This window comes from Thalassophryne amazonica, chromosome 7 (genome assembly GCF_902500255.1).
Source record: "Thalassophryne amazonica chromosome 7, fThaAma1.1, whole genome shotgun sequence".
In the NCBI taxonomy this organism is placed as follows: domain Eukaryota; kingdom Metazoa; phylum Chordata; class Actinopteri; order Batrachoidiformes; family Batrachoididae; genus Thalassophryne; species Thalassophryne amazonica.
In genome coordinates, this window is record NC_047109.1 from 112,828,462 (window position 1) to 112,845,964 (window position 17,503).

General features: G+C 43.1%; 1 protein-coding gene and 1 long non-coding RNA gene across 2 annotated transcripts in view; one reads left to right on the forward strand and one right to left on the reverse strand.

Annotated features, from left to right (window-relative positions):
* Positions 1-17,503, forward strand: part of rspo2 (R-spondin 2) — a 178,335-nt gene that overhangs the window by 69,100 nt on the left and 91,732 nt on the right. Inside the window, 2 exon segments of the mRNA XM_034175374.1 lie at positions 15,136-15,279; positions 16,485-16,673. Of these exon segments, the coding sequence (XP_034031265.1) occupies positions 15,136-15,279; positions 16,485-16,673 (333 nt within the window).
* On the reverse strand, positions 1,145-7,048 carry LOC117514786. Its single transcript, XR_004561959.1, has 3 exons — positions 6,837-7,048; positions 5,058-5,060; positions 1,145-1,155 (listed from the first exon to the last, which is right to left on the reverse strand). It is a non-coding gene; the product is annotated as an uncharacterized LOC117514786 (long non-coding RNA).

Sequence of the window (17,503 nt, forward strand, 5' to 3'; positions counted from 1 at the left end):
ATTACTTAAAAAACCATCACTTGACCCAGCTATCTTAGCTAATTATAGGCCAATCTCCAACCTTCCTTTTCTCTCAAAAATTCTTGAAAGGGTAGTTGTAAAACAGCTAACTGATCATCTGCAGAGGAATGGTCTATTTGAAGAGTTTCAGTCAGGTTTTAGAATTCATCATAGTACAGAAACAGCATTAGTGAAGGTTACAAATGATCTTCTTATGGCCTCAGACAGTGGACTCATCTCTGTGCTTGTTCTGTTAGACATCAGTGCTGCTTTTGATACTGTTGACCAGGGGTAGGCAACCTGTTCCAGAAAGAGCCATGAGGGTGCAGGTTTTCTTTGCAGCCACTGACTCCACCAGGTGATTTTACTGATTAATATCACTTTGAGCAGATGGAATAAGTTAATCAGTGAAATCACCTGGTGGAGTTAGTGGCTGCAAAGAAAACCTGCACCCTCATGGCTCTTTCTGGAACAGGTTGCCTACCCCTGCTGTTTTATTACAGAGATTAGAGCATGCCATAGGTATTAAAGGCACTGCGCTGCGGTGGTTTGAATCATATTTATGTAATAGATTACAATTTGTTCATGTAAATGGGGAATCTTCTTCAAAGACTAAGGTTAATTATGGAGTTCCACAAGGTTCTGTGCTAGGACCAATTTTATTCACTTTATACATGCTTCCCTTAGGCAGTATTATTAGACGGCATTGCTTAAATTTTCATTGTTACGCAGATGATACCCAGCTTTATCTATCCATGAAGCCAGAGGACACACACCAATTAGCTAAACTGCAGGATTGTCTTACAGACATAAAGACATGGATGACCTCTAATTTCCTGCTTTTAAACTCAGATAAAACTGAAGTTATTGTACTTGGCCCCACAAATCTTACAAACATGGTGTCTAACCAGATCCTTACTCTAGATGGCATTACCCTGACCTCTAGTAATACTGTGAGAAATCTTGGAGTCATTTTTGATCAGGATATGTCATTCAAAGCACATATTAAACAAATATGTAGGACTGCTTTTTTGCATTTACGCAATATCTCTAAAATTAGAAAGGTCTTGTCTCAGAGTGATGCTGAAAAACTAATTCATGCATTTATTAGCTTGTAGTTCCTCGGGTTTGTAAGAGTAGAATGGGAGGCAGAGCCTTCAGCTTTCAGGCTCCTCTCCTGTGGAACCAGCTCCCAATTCGGATCAGGGAGACAGACACCCTCTCTACTTTTAAGATTAGGCTTAAAACTTTACTTTTTGCTAAAGCTTATAGTTAGGGCTGGATCAGGTGACCCTGAACCATCCCTTAGTTATGCTGCTATAGACTTAGACTGCTGGGGGGTTCCCATGATGCACTGTGTGTTTCTTTCTCTTTTTGCTCTGTATGCACCACTCTGCATTTAATCATTAGTGATTGATCTCTGCTCCCCTCCACAGCATGTCTTTTTCCTGGTTCTCTCCCTCAGCCCCAACCAGTCCCAGCAGAAGACTGCCCCTCCCTGAGCCTGGTTCTGCTGGAGGTTTCTTCCTGTTAAAAGGGAGTTTTTCCTTCCCACTGTTGCCAAGTGCTTGCTCACAGGGGATCGTTTTGACCATTGGGGTTTTTACGTAATTATTGTATGGCCTTGCCTTACAATATAAAGCGCCTTGGGGCAACTGTTTGTTGTGATTTGGTGCTATATAAATAAAATTGATTGACTGATTGATTGATTGTCACGCTGTCAGCGGCGACCACGAGAATGGTTGAACCTGCAGGTTTGCTCGTGTAGGTAGCAACCACTTTCTGGTGAAGATCGATATGACTGCACCAGCTCTGACCAAACGTCACTTCTACACCAACACACCCACAAGAGACCAAGTGAACATGATATTTAATTAATTTGGCCACTGGATGTAAAAATAACCACTGTGCTGGTTAGAAACTAGCAACCATATTAGTCCTTTAACGGACTTTGATGACCAGAAGCCGTTTCATTAAGGAGCCAGGGACCATCGCTTCATAATCTGTCACTGTGTGTGTATATTTGTTTTCAATCAGCATAAGTCAATCTGTAAAAATTTAAGTTTCTGATGGAATACAACACCACCACCATGACCTCAAACACTATAAACAGGTGGATGGATGGATGGATGGATGGATGGATGGATGGATGGATGGATGGATGGATGGATGGATGGATGGATGGATGGATGGATGGATGGATGGATGGATGGATGGATGGATATAATGGTTCTCAAACTCTTGAATGTGGCATCAGTTTGTCTTCCTGATCCTTCTGTCATTTGTATGAAAAAAAGGTTAAGGGAAAAAACTTACAATCTACTTTCTTCCATCATCAACTCCTCAAAACGTTCTCTCATGGTTCTTGCACCTTATGAGTTGAGGAGATGACATTCTGAGGAATTTGCTATGGCTCTTGGAGTACTTGGAGATGACCTTTTTTGCCTCGCCAACTTTGAACTGTTGGGAATCCTGTGACACCCTGTGACTCAAGTGAGGGAACTGTAACACCCAGAAAACGCTGCGCAAATTCCCTTGCAACTGATGTTTGCATACTATCGCAGCCCAGTGAGGTAGTACCTTTATCCCAATATATTCTGGTCAGAGGAGATGAAGAAATCTTGGATTTCATTCTTAATTCTTTCTTTCTGTGGGTAAGAGGGATTTCCAACTCACGTCAACAGTCAGCACCAACATTTTGTCAATAAGGATCAGTCTTGGAGCTCTCGCCACACTGCTCTAAGCACACCTGATCCTGTCAGATCTCATAAGGGAAGCAGGATAGGGTTTGATGGGTACTTGGCTGGGGGACCGCTTGGGAACAACAGGCATGTTTCTCTTTGTTGAATTGGAGTTGCATCAGGAAGGGCATCCAGATCTGCCCTGGCACCCCGAGTACCCAGGGACAGCCAAAATAACAATGAATACAAGGTCTCGCTTAATGCTAATGAGGCGTTCATCTCCTTTGCGGTGTGTTTGTATATCCAAACCATGTATGAGACGAAGATGAGATCAGCGTGTGTTTACACATCTTCTTTCTGACCCACGTTTTTAACAATAAAAGTCTCTTTCAGCAAACTGCTGGTATTGATTGGATCCTCCAACATAAACGCCCCCTCTTCACAAGCACACATACTGCTAGTTATACATGATCAACTCTCTCCACAACAGAGGCAAAGTCCTGAGTGCCTGTAGCCATTTCACCCTATTTTCATAAGTCAGGGAAAATTGGAAGAGAAAGACATCTTGTTCTTTGGTTTAAAAAAGAAGAAAAGTCTCTTTTTTTTCCTACTTTAACCCCATTATCCTAACCGCTGTGTCCTCATGCTGGTGAATTTTGAGTTTAACACATCCTGATATGTGGCAAATTAATCTGAATCCATCTCTTTACAAACTGCCCAGAAAACATCTTGCATTGTCACATACTGTAGCATCAAATCTCAGAGCAAGACTGACACTGATATGATCACCTTTTGACTCATGGCTCTCTAATCTGGTTTCCTGCTCAATCTTCTGTCTCAGCTGTGTTCTGCATACCATTTTAACTAAAACATTCACGTCGTGCCTCTTTAATCAGATGCCCTTTGGGGTTGAAGGCTTTCAGGTCAATATAACTTACAGTTGCAACTGCAAGGCAAGGAGTCAATTGGCTCTTACTCATTTGGGTGCTTCCATTAGGGTCAGCAGAGTCGACCATCTGTCTACATCTCACCCTGTTCGTTGCATCTTCCTCTGTCACACTAACAACCTGCATGTCCTGCTTCACCACATCCATAAAGCTCTTCTCCTCCTGCCAGGTAGCTCCATCCTTGGCATCCTTCTCCCAATATATCCCGCATCTCTCCCCTGCATATACTCACATCACCTCAATGTCACCTTTCCCACATGGAGTTGGGGCAGTACCATAAAATTGATTTAATTGTGGTTACAGGACAGAAAGCAATAAGTGGGGATCAATAGCAAGCCCTCGGATTGATACTAGCGGGGTCCCACAAGCATCTGTATTGGGACTGCTGTTTTTCACAGTATAAAAAGGTCTTTGTCAATATCAACAACACTGACAAAGGTTTTTGGAGTGTGATGCTTAAATTTGCAGATGACACCAAAATAATAATCAAGATGGCCAGCCAGGAGTATGCACATAAATTACAGGAAATAAACCCTCCAGATGATCCAGGGATTGGCAGACAGGGTTTAATGTTGCTAACTGCAAAAGCATATACTTTGAAACATCAAACAAGAAGCACAAATACTATATAGACAAAGAAGAAATCACAGCTATGGTAGAAGAAAGAGATCTAGGAATAATAGTCCAGGATGTGAGCAAACAAGTAGGATAGACAGTTAAATCAGCCAGTCAAACTCGAGGGATAATCAGCAACAAAGCAAAACACTATATAGTACACTTCTACAAATCCCTGATTAAACTACAACTAGAATATTGTGTACAACCATGAAAGATGTTGACAATTTGGTAACTCTACAAAGGAGGGCACAAAAGATGATTCAAGGTTATGGAAACTGTAACAAGAGAATTTGACCATCGGGAGAACTCAACCCAGGTTAGGGTTAGGGTTAGCCCAGGGCCCACTTCATGTCCCTCTAATAACCAGTCCAAACAAAAATGTAGTTGTGGGTACTCTTTATAAAATGGCCTGGAACATGGCATCATAAATTATCAAGAACCTCCGAAATGTCCTCTGAATTAACTTAGAGAGCATCTTCTTACTGTTGTACCAGAGGTTATCTGTGATCTTATCTCACACAAGAATCTACTTTGAGTAGCATATACATTCCTCCAACAACTGACTAAAAACTCAATCTCCAGTTTCTCTGAAAACCAGCAGCAACAAAGATGAATGAATTTCTTCATGGTGTACTAAAGATGGGCTGGTCTCTGGGACATCCTTAAATTTTGTGGGATCCCCAACAAGTTGCTGGACATCAGAGCTGGCATGTCTTCCCAGTGAACTGTGGCGCTCTTCAGGGATCTGTTCAGGCTCCTACTCTGTTCGATGTTGTATTAACTGGGTGTTGGGTAGGGTTGTGGAAACCACTGGCTTTGGTGCCTTTGTTGGCAAGGATAAGTTTACCAACCTTGACTTTGCAGACAAATCTGTGATCACTGTGGAATCAATGGATATCCTGATTGCAGCACTTGGAAAGCTGTGTGACAAGTCAGAGTGTCTGGGTTTGTGATTATCCTGGATCAAGTCTAAGATCCAGGCTTTCAGTGGCTTCCTAGAATCTGTCATCATAAGTGTCTCTGTATGTTGTGAAATGGTTGAACTTGTGGGGACATTCATTTATCTTGGCAGTGAATTTTGATGTCTCTGGGTCCTCTACCATTGTGAGACACATTGTTTGAGGAACCATGAGGTCCCTGGACAGAGGTGTGTGGCACTGCTGATATCTTTACAGGACACTGAAGGTCCAAGTCTTTAGCATTCTAAGCTTCCTGTCCTGTTGTATAGGTGTGAGTCTTGGACACTAACCATGTGACCTAAGATGATGAGGAGATGTCTTTGGTGATTGGTCTCTTCAGAGGATCTTTGGGTACTACTGAAATGACTTTGTGTCAAATGAGTAGTTTATTATGGAGATGTATGAGAAGAGGAGAATCATTTGCAAATTGTGGCAATGTCAGTTACAATGTTCTGGCCATGTGACATGTTTCTTCAAGCATGATACAGCATGTTGGTGCCTCAGTGCTCAGGAAGGCGAAGGAGCTGCCCCTATTCCACCTGGAAGCAGTATGTAGATGACCACTTGCAAGAAGCAAGGATGGACTGGTTGTCTGCCTGGGTGGTTGTTATCCAGGACTTAGGCTGGTTCCATCGAGTGCTGGATGAAGTGCAGGGGAGCATCAGTGCAGAGATAAATATGACTTTTTCCTGCCTGTGTGTGTGTGTGTAAATTGTGAGATCCTGAAGCTAACCAATGGGCAAAGATGCCTTGATGTTTTTTGGTACAGAGTCTCTCCTGATAATCCTTGAGCACCCCAAAATGACTTGGTGTCAAATCAGTGGTTACTTAGGGGGATGTGTATTCTGGATATTGCATGGATCATCATCTGCAGTGCCATGACCATGAGACATGTTTTCTAGGCCACGATACAGCATACAAGTAAAACTGAAGATTGCAATGACTGGACCAGTTCAAGGGTGCACCAATATAACACCTGGCTACAGCACTACAAGTCTGCCTTGGCTAGATTTTGTTTAATCCAATATCTCTTCTGGCATCATGCTCTCTGACTCTGGCTGAAGTGTACTATAAATAAATAAATAAAAACTCTACATGCAATAGAACATGCATCAGAGCTGTGAGCTGATGCAACAAAAAATAGTTAAAATAGCGCTCTGATTCCTTTCTTCTTCTCAGTGGTGATGTACAATTTGCCAGATGAGATCAGACAGGCGTCTCCATGGACCATAATGTTTGCTGATGACATTGTGATCTGTAATGAGAGTAGAGACCAGGTTGAGTCTAGCCTGGAAATGAGGAGATACACTCTGGAGAGCAGGGGAATGAAAGTCAGTAGGAGCAAGACTGAGTACATGTGTGTGAATCAGAGGAAGCCCAGCGAAATAGTGTTGAAAGTAGAAATGTTGAAAGTAGATGAGTTTAAATACTTGGGGTCAGCTGTTCAAAGTAATGGAGAGTGTGGTAGAGAGGTAAAGAAGAGAGTGCAGGCAGGGTGGAGTGGGTGGAGAAAGGTGGCAGGAGTGATCTGTGACTGAAGAATATCGGCAAGAGTGAAGGAGAAAACTACAAGACAGTAGTGAGACCAGCTATGTTGGACAGTTTAGAGACGGTGGCACTAACAAAAAGACAGGAGGCAGAGCTGAAGATGTTATGATTCTCTTTGGGAATAACAAGAATGAACAGGATTAGGAATGAACATATCAGTGTGACAGCTCAAGTAGGACAGTTCGGAGACAAAGTCAGAGAGGTGAGATTGAGATGGTTTGGACACGTGCAGAGGAGGGACCCAGGGTATATAGAGAGAAGGCTGCTGAGGATGGAGCCACCAGGCAGAAGGAGAAGATGGAGGCCAAAGAGGAGGTTTATGGACAGGGTGAGATGGAAATGATTGATCTGCTGTGGCGCCCCCTAATGGGAGCAGGCGAAAGAAGAAGAAATGAGCCACCTGTGCGTCTGATGTGTCACACGAAAGGGTTTAAATTAAGCACAAGGTGAATTATAGAGCTCCCTCGTCTGTGTCCATATGGTATCATCTAACTCACACTCACTCCTCTGCAGTAGGCCTTAAATCCTACAGAAACCTCAACTGTTTCCCGCCAACCACCAACCAGTCGGGGATGCCAAAACCCTGGAAGCTACACAGAGTATTAACATCACATTTCATTGAGTCCCGTTATAACATGCCACAACAGTTGAACTTGCTGGAGATAATTGTTCTGGCTTGCCTTTGTCTAACCTCTGCTTTACAACATTATAATTATTACGAAACCTAATTTTTTTTTTCTTATACTGCTTCGTGACATCACATTATCACTGGAACTCAAAGGTGAATGAATCTATCATTTCCAAGCCTATTTTTGTTTTAAAGTACATCTGTGTTAGGCAAGAGGTGGACGAGAGCCATCCATCATGGGCATCAGCCAAGTGGATCCCAAGGCTTTGTAAGTTACTGCTCCCTATTACCGTAAGTGTTTCTGTTCTTGTTGGCACCACTGGAAGCTCTGACTCTCTTAAGACAGATTCTCTCTTTCTGTTTTGGAGTTTCTGGGTATTTCCGCAGCACAGTCTGACCAACGAGAAGACCAGTTGCTTTCATCCACTGAGCATCACCAAGGGGAATTTAATCATCACATCAGTGTCCACACTTTAGACTTTGATGGGTAATACAAAGGGGCCAATAAAAAAACAACTCTTGCTCCCAGGACATTACAGCCAGCACTAGGGTTTGGTTGTTTGTTTTTTACAAGGCATAGTTATGTGCATACTTTAGTGCAAGTAGACAGAATGTCAATGTGTGACCATTAGTCCAAGAGTTTAGCATAAAAAAATAAATAAAACTTTTGAACAATAGAATAGGTCCAGAAAAATGTGTAGAATCATGTACGAAAAGTCCCCGAAAATCCCCCTTGTGGAGTTGTCAAAATCCAAGATGGTGTCCAACATGGCTGCCATTTCAATTATTTTTACGTCTTTGCTTCTAGAAAGTTTAAAAACTAAATTTACATGTCTGGATGTGCGTATTAAAGTGCGAGAAACTCTTTATGATGATTGATTATCTAGAGGTATCCAGTATTCAATGCACGAGTTCAGCTTTTCAACAACTTTTTACAGAGTTTGGTATTTCCAACATCAAAACACAAATTACAAACTATAATGACAACAAACCAGCCAGCTAAAGATGACTATTAACCTAACTTTCCTAACCTTCCCAAAGATATGTAAAAATAAGTGAAAGGGCAACCATTTTGGATAGCATCTTGGATTCTGAAAAAGCCACAGTTTGGATTTTCCAGAACATTTTTCTAAACCTAACTTTTTCTTTTTTACATTTTATTTAACTGAGAGTCCCAATGAGATAGAGATCTTTTACAAGGGAAATCTGGACAATTTTTAAAGTTTCCAGTCCACCTAACCTGCATTAACTTTGGATGTGGGAGGAAGCCAGAGCACCCGGATGGAACCCACGCAAACGTGGAGAACATGCAAACTCCAAACAGAAAGGCCACAGGTGGGAATCGATCCCGATAACCACTAAGCCACCATGGGCAGTGTGGCTTTTGAATTTTGTTGTGTGTAAGTTCCATTATTTGTCCGTTTTTGGTGGTCTTGGTGTACACTGTCTAAATGCTGGAGCAGCCGGAGGCAGATCCTGGATCAGCTTATCACACCGTCTTCCTCGGAGTGAATCTTTTTTATTTTATTTTTTTATTTATTTTTTTTAAGGATGTCTGCCGACACATCTGTCATCTGTGATCTCTCTCCGGGAGAAGCTGATTGACAGGAACACTGCCTGTGCTTCACCTAGGCCTCCGCCGGCGTGCCGAGGAGCAACCATGTGGAAAAAAACAGCACGGAGAGAGTTGCGAAGAACATGGCAGCTCTGGCCTTTCCTGTGAGCTCCTGCCATCTGCAGCTCCGCACGACATGGCTGGGTGGCAGCGAGCAAGCCAAAGCTTCCATGTCAGCCAAACCTGAGGCCTAGAGAGTAGGTCAGAGCTGCTCAGCTCCGCTTGGAGGTGAAGGATGGAAAAAGAGGGCTTGTGTTTCCCCCTCAGACTGCCAGCTTTTTTCTTTGTTGTTCTTTTCTTACGCCGACACTCGCGCTGATCAACATCAGCTCTGCTGAGCTTCTTGAAGGAATCATAAGCTCCCTCGGTATGCCGACGAGCAGGTCGGGTAACCCGAAAGGTCCGGTCTGAAACCGTAGAGCTTCATCATTCTGCCCAAAATGATTTTGCACCTTTCTGAACAGAGTGAGTCGTCACGTATGGATTGATCACACATGGCGCTTTCAGACCGCCGTGGAACCGCTTCTGACTGAAGCTGACGCGCGGCTTCGAGTGTCCGTGATAAAAATCAGAGGAGACCACAGCCGAGGGACCTGTTTCTGCCAAACATGAGCAATTAGATCACAAGTGATGCTCGGTGACTCATCTGTAAACTTCGAATGCACTTGACATGAAAACCGCGTCAAATCTAAAGTGTAAAATCAAACTGGAAAGAAAAAAAGGGCGTAATGAGTAACAGCACAGCTCGACGACGCTCAACGACATCAACACCCTTTCATGTTTTTTTTGTTTTTTTTTGTTAAATTGGGCTCAGAGTTGAAATCTAATGCTCTTCCTGCTGGGCTGGTGGTATACTCGCGGCCAGACCCAAGCTGGAAGATAATGACGATAATACGTTTACGTTCCAGGAGCCTTCAGAGCAGTCTGATGACCTCGTTATTTCTCATTAGTCTCACTGAAACACCTACGTGAAGATTTTTAAAAGGTGGTCCGGAGGTTAATCCCACATGGAGCTTGAACCCGCTCCCCTCCGAGCCAACCGCCGCCCAGTCGCCTTAGCAACACTCAAGCGTGGGAGCTGCTCCCATATCATAGATAGCTCACGTTGTCCTGGATGGCCTTTTTCCCTGATAATTGGACAGAGGGCTAAATGTCTTTGGTGGTTGTGCCTTCACTACCCACCACGCTCTGTGATGACCTTTAACCTCCAGCTCTGCCTCCCTGCATTCTAACTCCCATGGAGCCACAGTGGTGGACGTCCACCTCATCCATCTCACACACTTGCATTGTTACTTATCTTATATTTAGCAAACAAGACATCCAAGCATTTGTGCAATTTATGTCTGAAACTAACATCCAGATTGATGTTTCAGTCAAAAACATCTAATTATACAGCTGCTGGAAGAATACCCCCAGATGTTCTTGTTCCCTCTGTTTTATTTTGTGGTTTGGAGCTAAAACTCTTGATGGTGATAACAGATCAGGGAAGTGAGAACAGTAAAAAAACAAACAAACAAAAAAAAAAAACATTTGTACATTACAATTAGGCTCATGATTTATTAGCCAACTCCCTGGATATCAAGGCCAATCCTTCACATTATAGGTTCTAGCACAAATTAAATACAAAAGAGGTAAAGAAGTAAGAAGAAACAACAACACTGAAAGGCATCAAAGGGCTGATGCACACCCTGCTCATGCTACACAATATAAATGTACAAGTAAATATACACTCACCAGCCACTTTATTAGGTACACGTTGCTAGTACTAAGTTGGACCCTTTTTTGCTCTCAGAACCACCTTAATTCTTCACGGCATAGATTCAACAAGGTGTCGGTAACAGTCCTCAGAGATACTGTGGTCCATGCTGACATGATGGCATCATATAGTCATCCATTCAACCAGTCTGTCCAGCTTCCTCTGATCTCAACAAGGCATTTTAGTCCACACAACTGCCACTAACTGGATATCTTCTCTTTTTTGGACCATTCTCTGTAAACCCTAGAGATGGTTGTGTATGAAAATCCCAGTAGATCAGCAGTTTCTGGAAACACTCAGACCAGCCCATCTGGCACCAACAACCATGCCATGTTCAAAGTCACTTAAATCCCTTTTCTTGCCCATTCTGATGCTCAGTTTGAACTTCTTCAAGTCGTCTTCATGACATCTAGATACCTAAATGCATTGAGTTGCTGCCATGTGATTGGCTGATTAGCTATTTGTGTTAACAAGCAATTGAACAGGTGTACCTGATATAGTGGCCGATGAGTGTACATGCGTCTGTAATGATGTTTTGACTATGTATGACATCATTCACACCAGTCAATCATAAATATGTTGCTGATCAATATATGTTTTCGATCATCCATCTGGGCTCCTTGGTTCTTGAAATATGCAGACCATGCTTTTCCTGCCCTTGACCTATGACTTAACTACTCCATAATGTAATTACCTCTAGACAATCTATCTATCTATCATCCATCCATCCACAGTTGTGCTCAGATGTTTACATACCCTGGCAGAATTTTTTGTTTTTTGTTTTTTGTTGTTGTTGTTTGTTTGTTTGTTTGTTTTTTTTGTCCATATTTCAGAGTATATGAATGATAACACAAAGTGGCTGGGTGGAGCCATTTATTGTCAGACAACTGTGTTTATTCCTTTTAAGTCATAATGACAACAGAAACTACCCAAATGACCCTGATCAAAAGTTTACATCCCCCTGTTCTTAATACCGTGTGTTGTCACCTTTAACATCAACGACAGCTTGGAGTCTTCTGTGGTGGTTTTGGACGAGGCTCTCTGATGGTGAAGCTGCTGCTGAATATGTCTTGAACTTTATTTACATCAATTACAAAGAAATACAAACAGTATCGCACTCGATGGTAAATCTGCATGGAGTAGACAGTTCTCAAAAACTGGCTATTATAATATAGACATAAAACATCAACCAATGACAGAAAAATGAACAAAAAGCTGCGTGCCAAATTTTGTAGTAGTTGGAGTGAATCATTTTACAATTTTAGCATCTACAGCTGCAGAAACTCATCAAGTTTTTTTTCTCTTTTGCAGATTCTTCTTCAAAATTGTAAAATTTTTCATGTAACTTTTGATATTTTAAACATTTGAAACCTAGGAGTATTTTTATTTTTCACCATGTATATTCCTGATCACTCCAAAAATCTTTTTATCTGCTAAGAAAGAAATAAAGCATAATAGTTGCCCAAATAGCGTGAAACATAAGACAGCAGCGCCAACAACCACCAAAATATACTTTAGGTGGAAGTGAACCTCACCAGGTCGTCTTCATCTTCTGTTGAGTTTATTACCGATTTCCAAAGTGACATGGTGCATTACCGCCACCAACTGTTTGGATGTGGACCATTAATGGAGTCTAACGTCCTCCCCAGATCATTGTCAATGTAAACCTTTTCAAGAATGAAATAAATAACGGTATTAACCGGTTCCCATTATTTTAAATGAATGGTTCTGTTCTGAAACATAAAACAATATAAATTTTCTGGTTTTATTTTTGTTCCAAGCAAAATACCAAAGCTTTTTGGTTTTCATTCCCAAACTGGTTCAAACCCTTGCTTGTACATACGCTGGTGTATTTGGTAATCACCGCCAACACTCAACAGTCATTGGTTACATTTGTTTTGCCTGCTTTTTTTTCTAAATCAGACCACATTTCCTCAATTTTGGAATCTGTATGCAATTTTGATCCACAAATCTGCAACGGGGTTGTTAAAACCAAAAAGTCAAAGTCAACAAACATACATACAAAATTCTTCGAGAGTAGATCAGAATTCCGGGGTTGACTCTGTGGAATACATTGTCACAGTTAGGTTGTTCCATCTTCACCCATGTCTGACTGATATTCCGTGTTTGTGCTCGTCTGTGTGTCCAGAGTTTGTTTAGACTGGTCCAAAAAGCATGAGAGCAGAGTGAGTGGGCAGAGGCCATACTTTAGGGTTCAAAGTGAAACGGGGAGGGACCCCCTGTTTTTGGAGGAATGTGGAGGAGGAGGACTGATGGTTAGCTGGATATGGTGTAATTAAGGGATGTGATTGTGAGAACCTTCCCTTCCCCGAACCCTGTAAGGGTCACAGATCAAAGACTTTGTCGCTCTCACATGTGGAAAGTCACATTAACAAAACTTGCATACACGTGCACGAATTCATGCTTGTGTCCCCACTAAAGACACGGTCAGGAGACCAGAAGGCGCTCTACCTGGGAAGACCCTGCTGGTGGAAAGAGGTGGCGGCTGACAGTTACCCGCCACTTAGTCCGTGCAGAGCTTCTGAGGATTGTCATAAATCAAACGGCTCAGGACGGCTCCTTCTAATCATGTGGGCCTGAGCGTCGCCCTGCTGGTGTGGTTGGTGTAATTTGGCACTGCCTGACGTGCTATTTGCAGACTAAGAGCTTGATAACACATTGCTGTGCGTTTCTCTGAAACTGTGACACTGGTGTCATGAGCTTTGGCAGGGTGTGGTGTGACAGGGTCAAGGTTTCACCACCCTTAAACTGAGGGAGGATTTTCAGGAGGAAACAGCGGCTTTTGTGGTTTCGTCCACAGCGATTTGTTTTTGTTTGTGTAGCCCCAAAACAGAAATTCTCCTCATTTTGCTTTTTTGTTTATGTGAGTTTATGTAAGTCCTATATGGGCCCTGAGTCCTACTGATGCCAACCTGGATTCTTTTGCGTAAAGTGAATGCATCCATCCATTTTCTTCCGCTTTATCCGGAGTCGGGTCACGGGGGCGGCAGCTCAAGCAAAGCCGCACAGACCTCCTGATCCACACGCACCTCCCTCAGCTCCTCCGGGGGAACCCCGAGGCGTTCCCAAGCCAGCTGAGAGACATTGTCCCTCTAGCGTGTCCTGGGTCTTCCCCAGGGCCTCCTCCCAATGGGACGTGCCCGGAACACCTCTCCAGCGAGGCGTCCAGGGGGCATCCAGAAAAGATGCCCAAGCCACCTCAGCTGACTCCTTTCGACGTGGAGGAGCAGCAGCTCAACTCCAAGCTCCTCACCCTATCTCTAAGGGACCACCAAGCCACCCTGCTTGTACTCTCGTTCTTTCAGTCATGAGCCAAATCCCATAGGTGAGGGTCGGAACGTAGATTGATCAGTAAATCGAGAGCTTTGCCCCCCTACTCAGCTCTCTCTTCACCACAACGGTCCGACACAGCGACCGCATCACTGAAGACGCTGCACCAATCCGTCTGTCGATCTCACGCTCCATCCGTCCCTCGTTCGTGAACAAGATCCAGAGATACTTAAACTCCTCCACTTGAGGCAAGGACACTCCACCGGTCGAGAACCATGGCCTCGGATTTGGAGGTGCTGATTTTCATCCCGGACACTCTTCACACTTGGCTGCAAACCGCCCCAGCGAATGAGAGTCTATAATTCCCCCTAGATGGGATACTAGTCCATTGCACATTACTTCTCCAACCAAAGTGGGCTGGGACAATGCAGGTCTGTTGTCCAAGGACACAGTGACTGGGAGTTCAACCCAGGTCAAGATATTAGTAGTCCAACTGCTACTCCATTAAGCTACCTGCTCTACAAACACAGAACACAGAAGAATGATCTCAACATGTTCCTATACAGATTTGTTCCCCTATTGTCCAACCAGCAGAAGCAGTGTGGAGAGACAAAGTGTTCCAAACACTATTGCAACTTTGATGCTTCACATAACAGCAAATTGTTAGTTGAAAACACGTGAACTTGCATATTTCTGTCTAGACTGTAAGACATCACTGCCATGATGGGCTTTTATGTCTGTTGAAAGGGCGAGGGTCTATTAGTCCTAGGGTCCACTGGTCCTAGCTTCTTTGTATTATTTGATGGTGTATATTACAACCCCAAACTGATTTTAGAGTTCACCCTAACCGTAACCAGGACTATTGGACCTCAGGACTAGTGGGAAGTTCCCGTTGAAAGAGGTTAGTCTGATGATTTCAGGACACACTTCAGCCCTGGAGTGGGAAGATTCATGGGGAGCCGCGGCTCTTTTGCGGGAGGCATTGTGCAGTTCTGCCAAGAAGCGCCTCCTCTGAAACCTCTTAGCTCTCGATCAGCTCCAGATGAGTGGTTTGACACTGATGGCTCTCTGCTCTCTTTCTCCTTCTTGCAGGGTGCAGGATAGAGAACTGTGAGTCCTGCTTCAGTAAAGACTTCTGCACCAAGTGCAAGTCAGGTTTTTATCTACACAAAGGGCGCTGCTTTGACAAGTGCCCTGAGGGCTTTGCCCCGTTGGAAGACACCATGGAGTGTGGAGGTACGTGAATAAACACCCGTATGATTTTGACCTGTAGTCAGCGGTGGGCACAGCTAACCTAAAGGTTAGATTTGATAACCACTAAACCAATAAACTGCTTAAAAAATTTAGCTAAAGCTACCTATAACTGCTAGCCGCCAAATTTTATTTAAAGAATTTTACTTTACCTTGGGGTATTTTGTGGGCTAAAACCCTGAAAAACGCCTAAAGAGCTGAACTTTTAAGAAGGTGAAGTGTAAACATGGAGGGTCTCAAAAAGGTTTAGGAAAGTAAGATCACGTGATGAAGCTATACATAAATAATTAATACTTTTTGTGACTAAATTGTTAAAAAAAACAGTTTCATTTCATTTTATCATTTAAAGGAATAAGAAATCTTTAGAAATAAAAAATGTATATGGGAAATCATTTTTAGAACCCAATTCATGTATTTATTCTGTATTGACAATTTGAAACATGTTTTGCTTATTAGGATTTGTATATAAGCTCAGAAAGCAACAATCATGTTTGATTTTCAGGTTTGCACATGTTTTAAACTGGTCAACGTTGCTTTAAAGAAAAGCTAACTAGGAGAACTAAATTTAGTGGAAGCTAACTGACCTGCTAACAGCTTTCAAAGTTAGCTGAGAAGAAAATCCAGCAATGAAAAGTTAGCTTTGCTAATTAGCTGCTATCTTAACTGTGCCATTTACTGCCTGTGGCCTTTATGGCCCCGTTCAGACTTGGTTTAGCAATCCAACTCAAGCCAAATTCAGTCCAGATTGCTTTCTAGCCGGATAGCATTCAGAGGTGGTTACCAATTCCGGCTCATCCTACACGTACGTCCAAACTCAACCCACCAGCTCAGGCCGAAAGAGATGTGTTTGGAAGTGAGAGTGTGAGTGAGCATGGATCTGGACATGCGAGCGTGAGTGTGTGAAAGGGGGCGGGGGGGCACTGTGGGTGCACGGATGTAGTGAGGAAGTTTGACATCATGAACGCCGAGCTAGCCAAATTCTAGACACAATCCCGCTCAAATCTGGCTCAACCCACCTAGAAATTAATCTGGTTTAAATCCAGTTTGCTCTCTTTGGATTCAGTAAAAACCTATCCAACAGATTTGGCCCGAATCCCGCTCAAGCTGGATTGGCACCCTCAGTCTGAACGGGGTCTAAGTTCCCTCTGAGTGGTTTCACTACAGTCTCTGTGTTCCGCTTTCTTCTGCAGAGGGCTGTGAGGTGGGTCAGTGGAGCGAGTGGGGAAGCTGCACCAGGAGAAACAAAACCTGTGGCTTTAAGTGGGGTCTGGAGACCCGCACGCGGCACATTGTAAAGAAACCACCCAAGGACACGATACCCTGCCCCACCATCGCTGAGTCCAGGAGGTGCAAAATGGCCATGAGACACTGCAGGAGAGGTAAGCATGTTCTAAACCCATTCTGTCGACACGCTTCCAGTTAATATTACAGAAAACAGTCCACTTATCTCACAGGAGACCATTTTCCTACTTGATCTCATATAACCTTTGTACCTCGCACTCCGTCCCGATGTTTTGCTGTCTGTATTTTTCTGAGTTGCACGGGGTTGTTTCCGTGCAGTACTTTTCCACGGCAGCCTCTTTTTTCCGGGGTTGATTTCTCCCTCTCTTCCTTTCCTCAGTGGAATTCTTCAAAGTACCAACTGCAGGTTTCCTCAGTGGCTGTCTCCGTTTCCTCCCATCACTTTGAAAGATATTTGCGGTGCACGCGGCACATATGTCAGCCCATTAAACGAGAAGTCAAACCTGGAATGTGTTTTTGTGTGAATACAGCGTTGGAATTTTTTTTTTTTTTTTCTGAAAAAATAAGCCAGTTCTGTCAGACGGTCCAAACCAAAGCTTTGAACCGATTCAAGGAACAAAAACGAAAACCAGAAACAAGTGATATATAGCTAGGAACAAAAACAAAACCTGAAACTTTATATATGTTAATGGTCTGGAACAGAAAGGTTTATTTGAAATAATGGTAAGTGGTTAATGACATTATTTTAGTGTTCTTTTATTACAAATTAAAATATTTTCTTAGTGCAGTAACTTGGTGTTGATTTCACTTCCTGGCGTCTCTGAACGTCATCGCGTACATCTAAGAATGATGAAGAAACGTTTTCACGACAATTAAAGTAAAATGTGGCGTACACTCCCTCTTTCCTTCCAGAGAAGGTAAATATTGCGCTGTAACACTAACAAACACTGGTCTCAGTCATAAACTT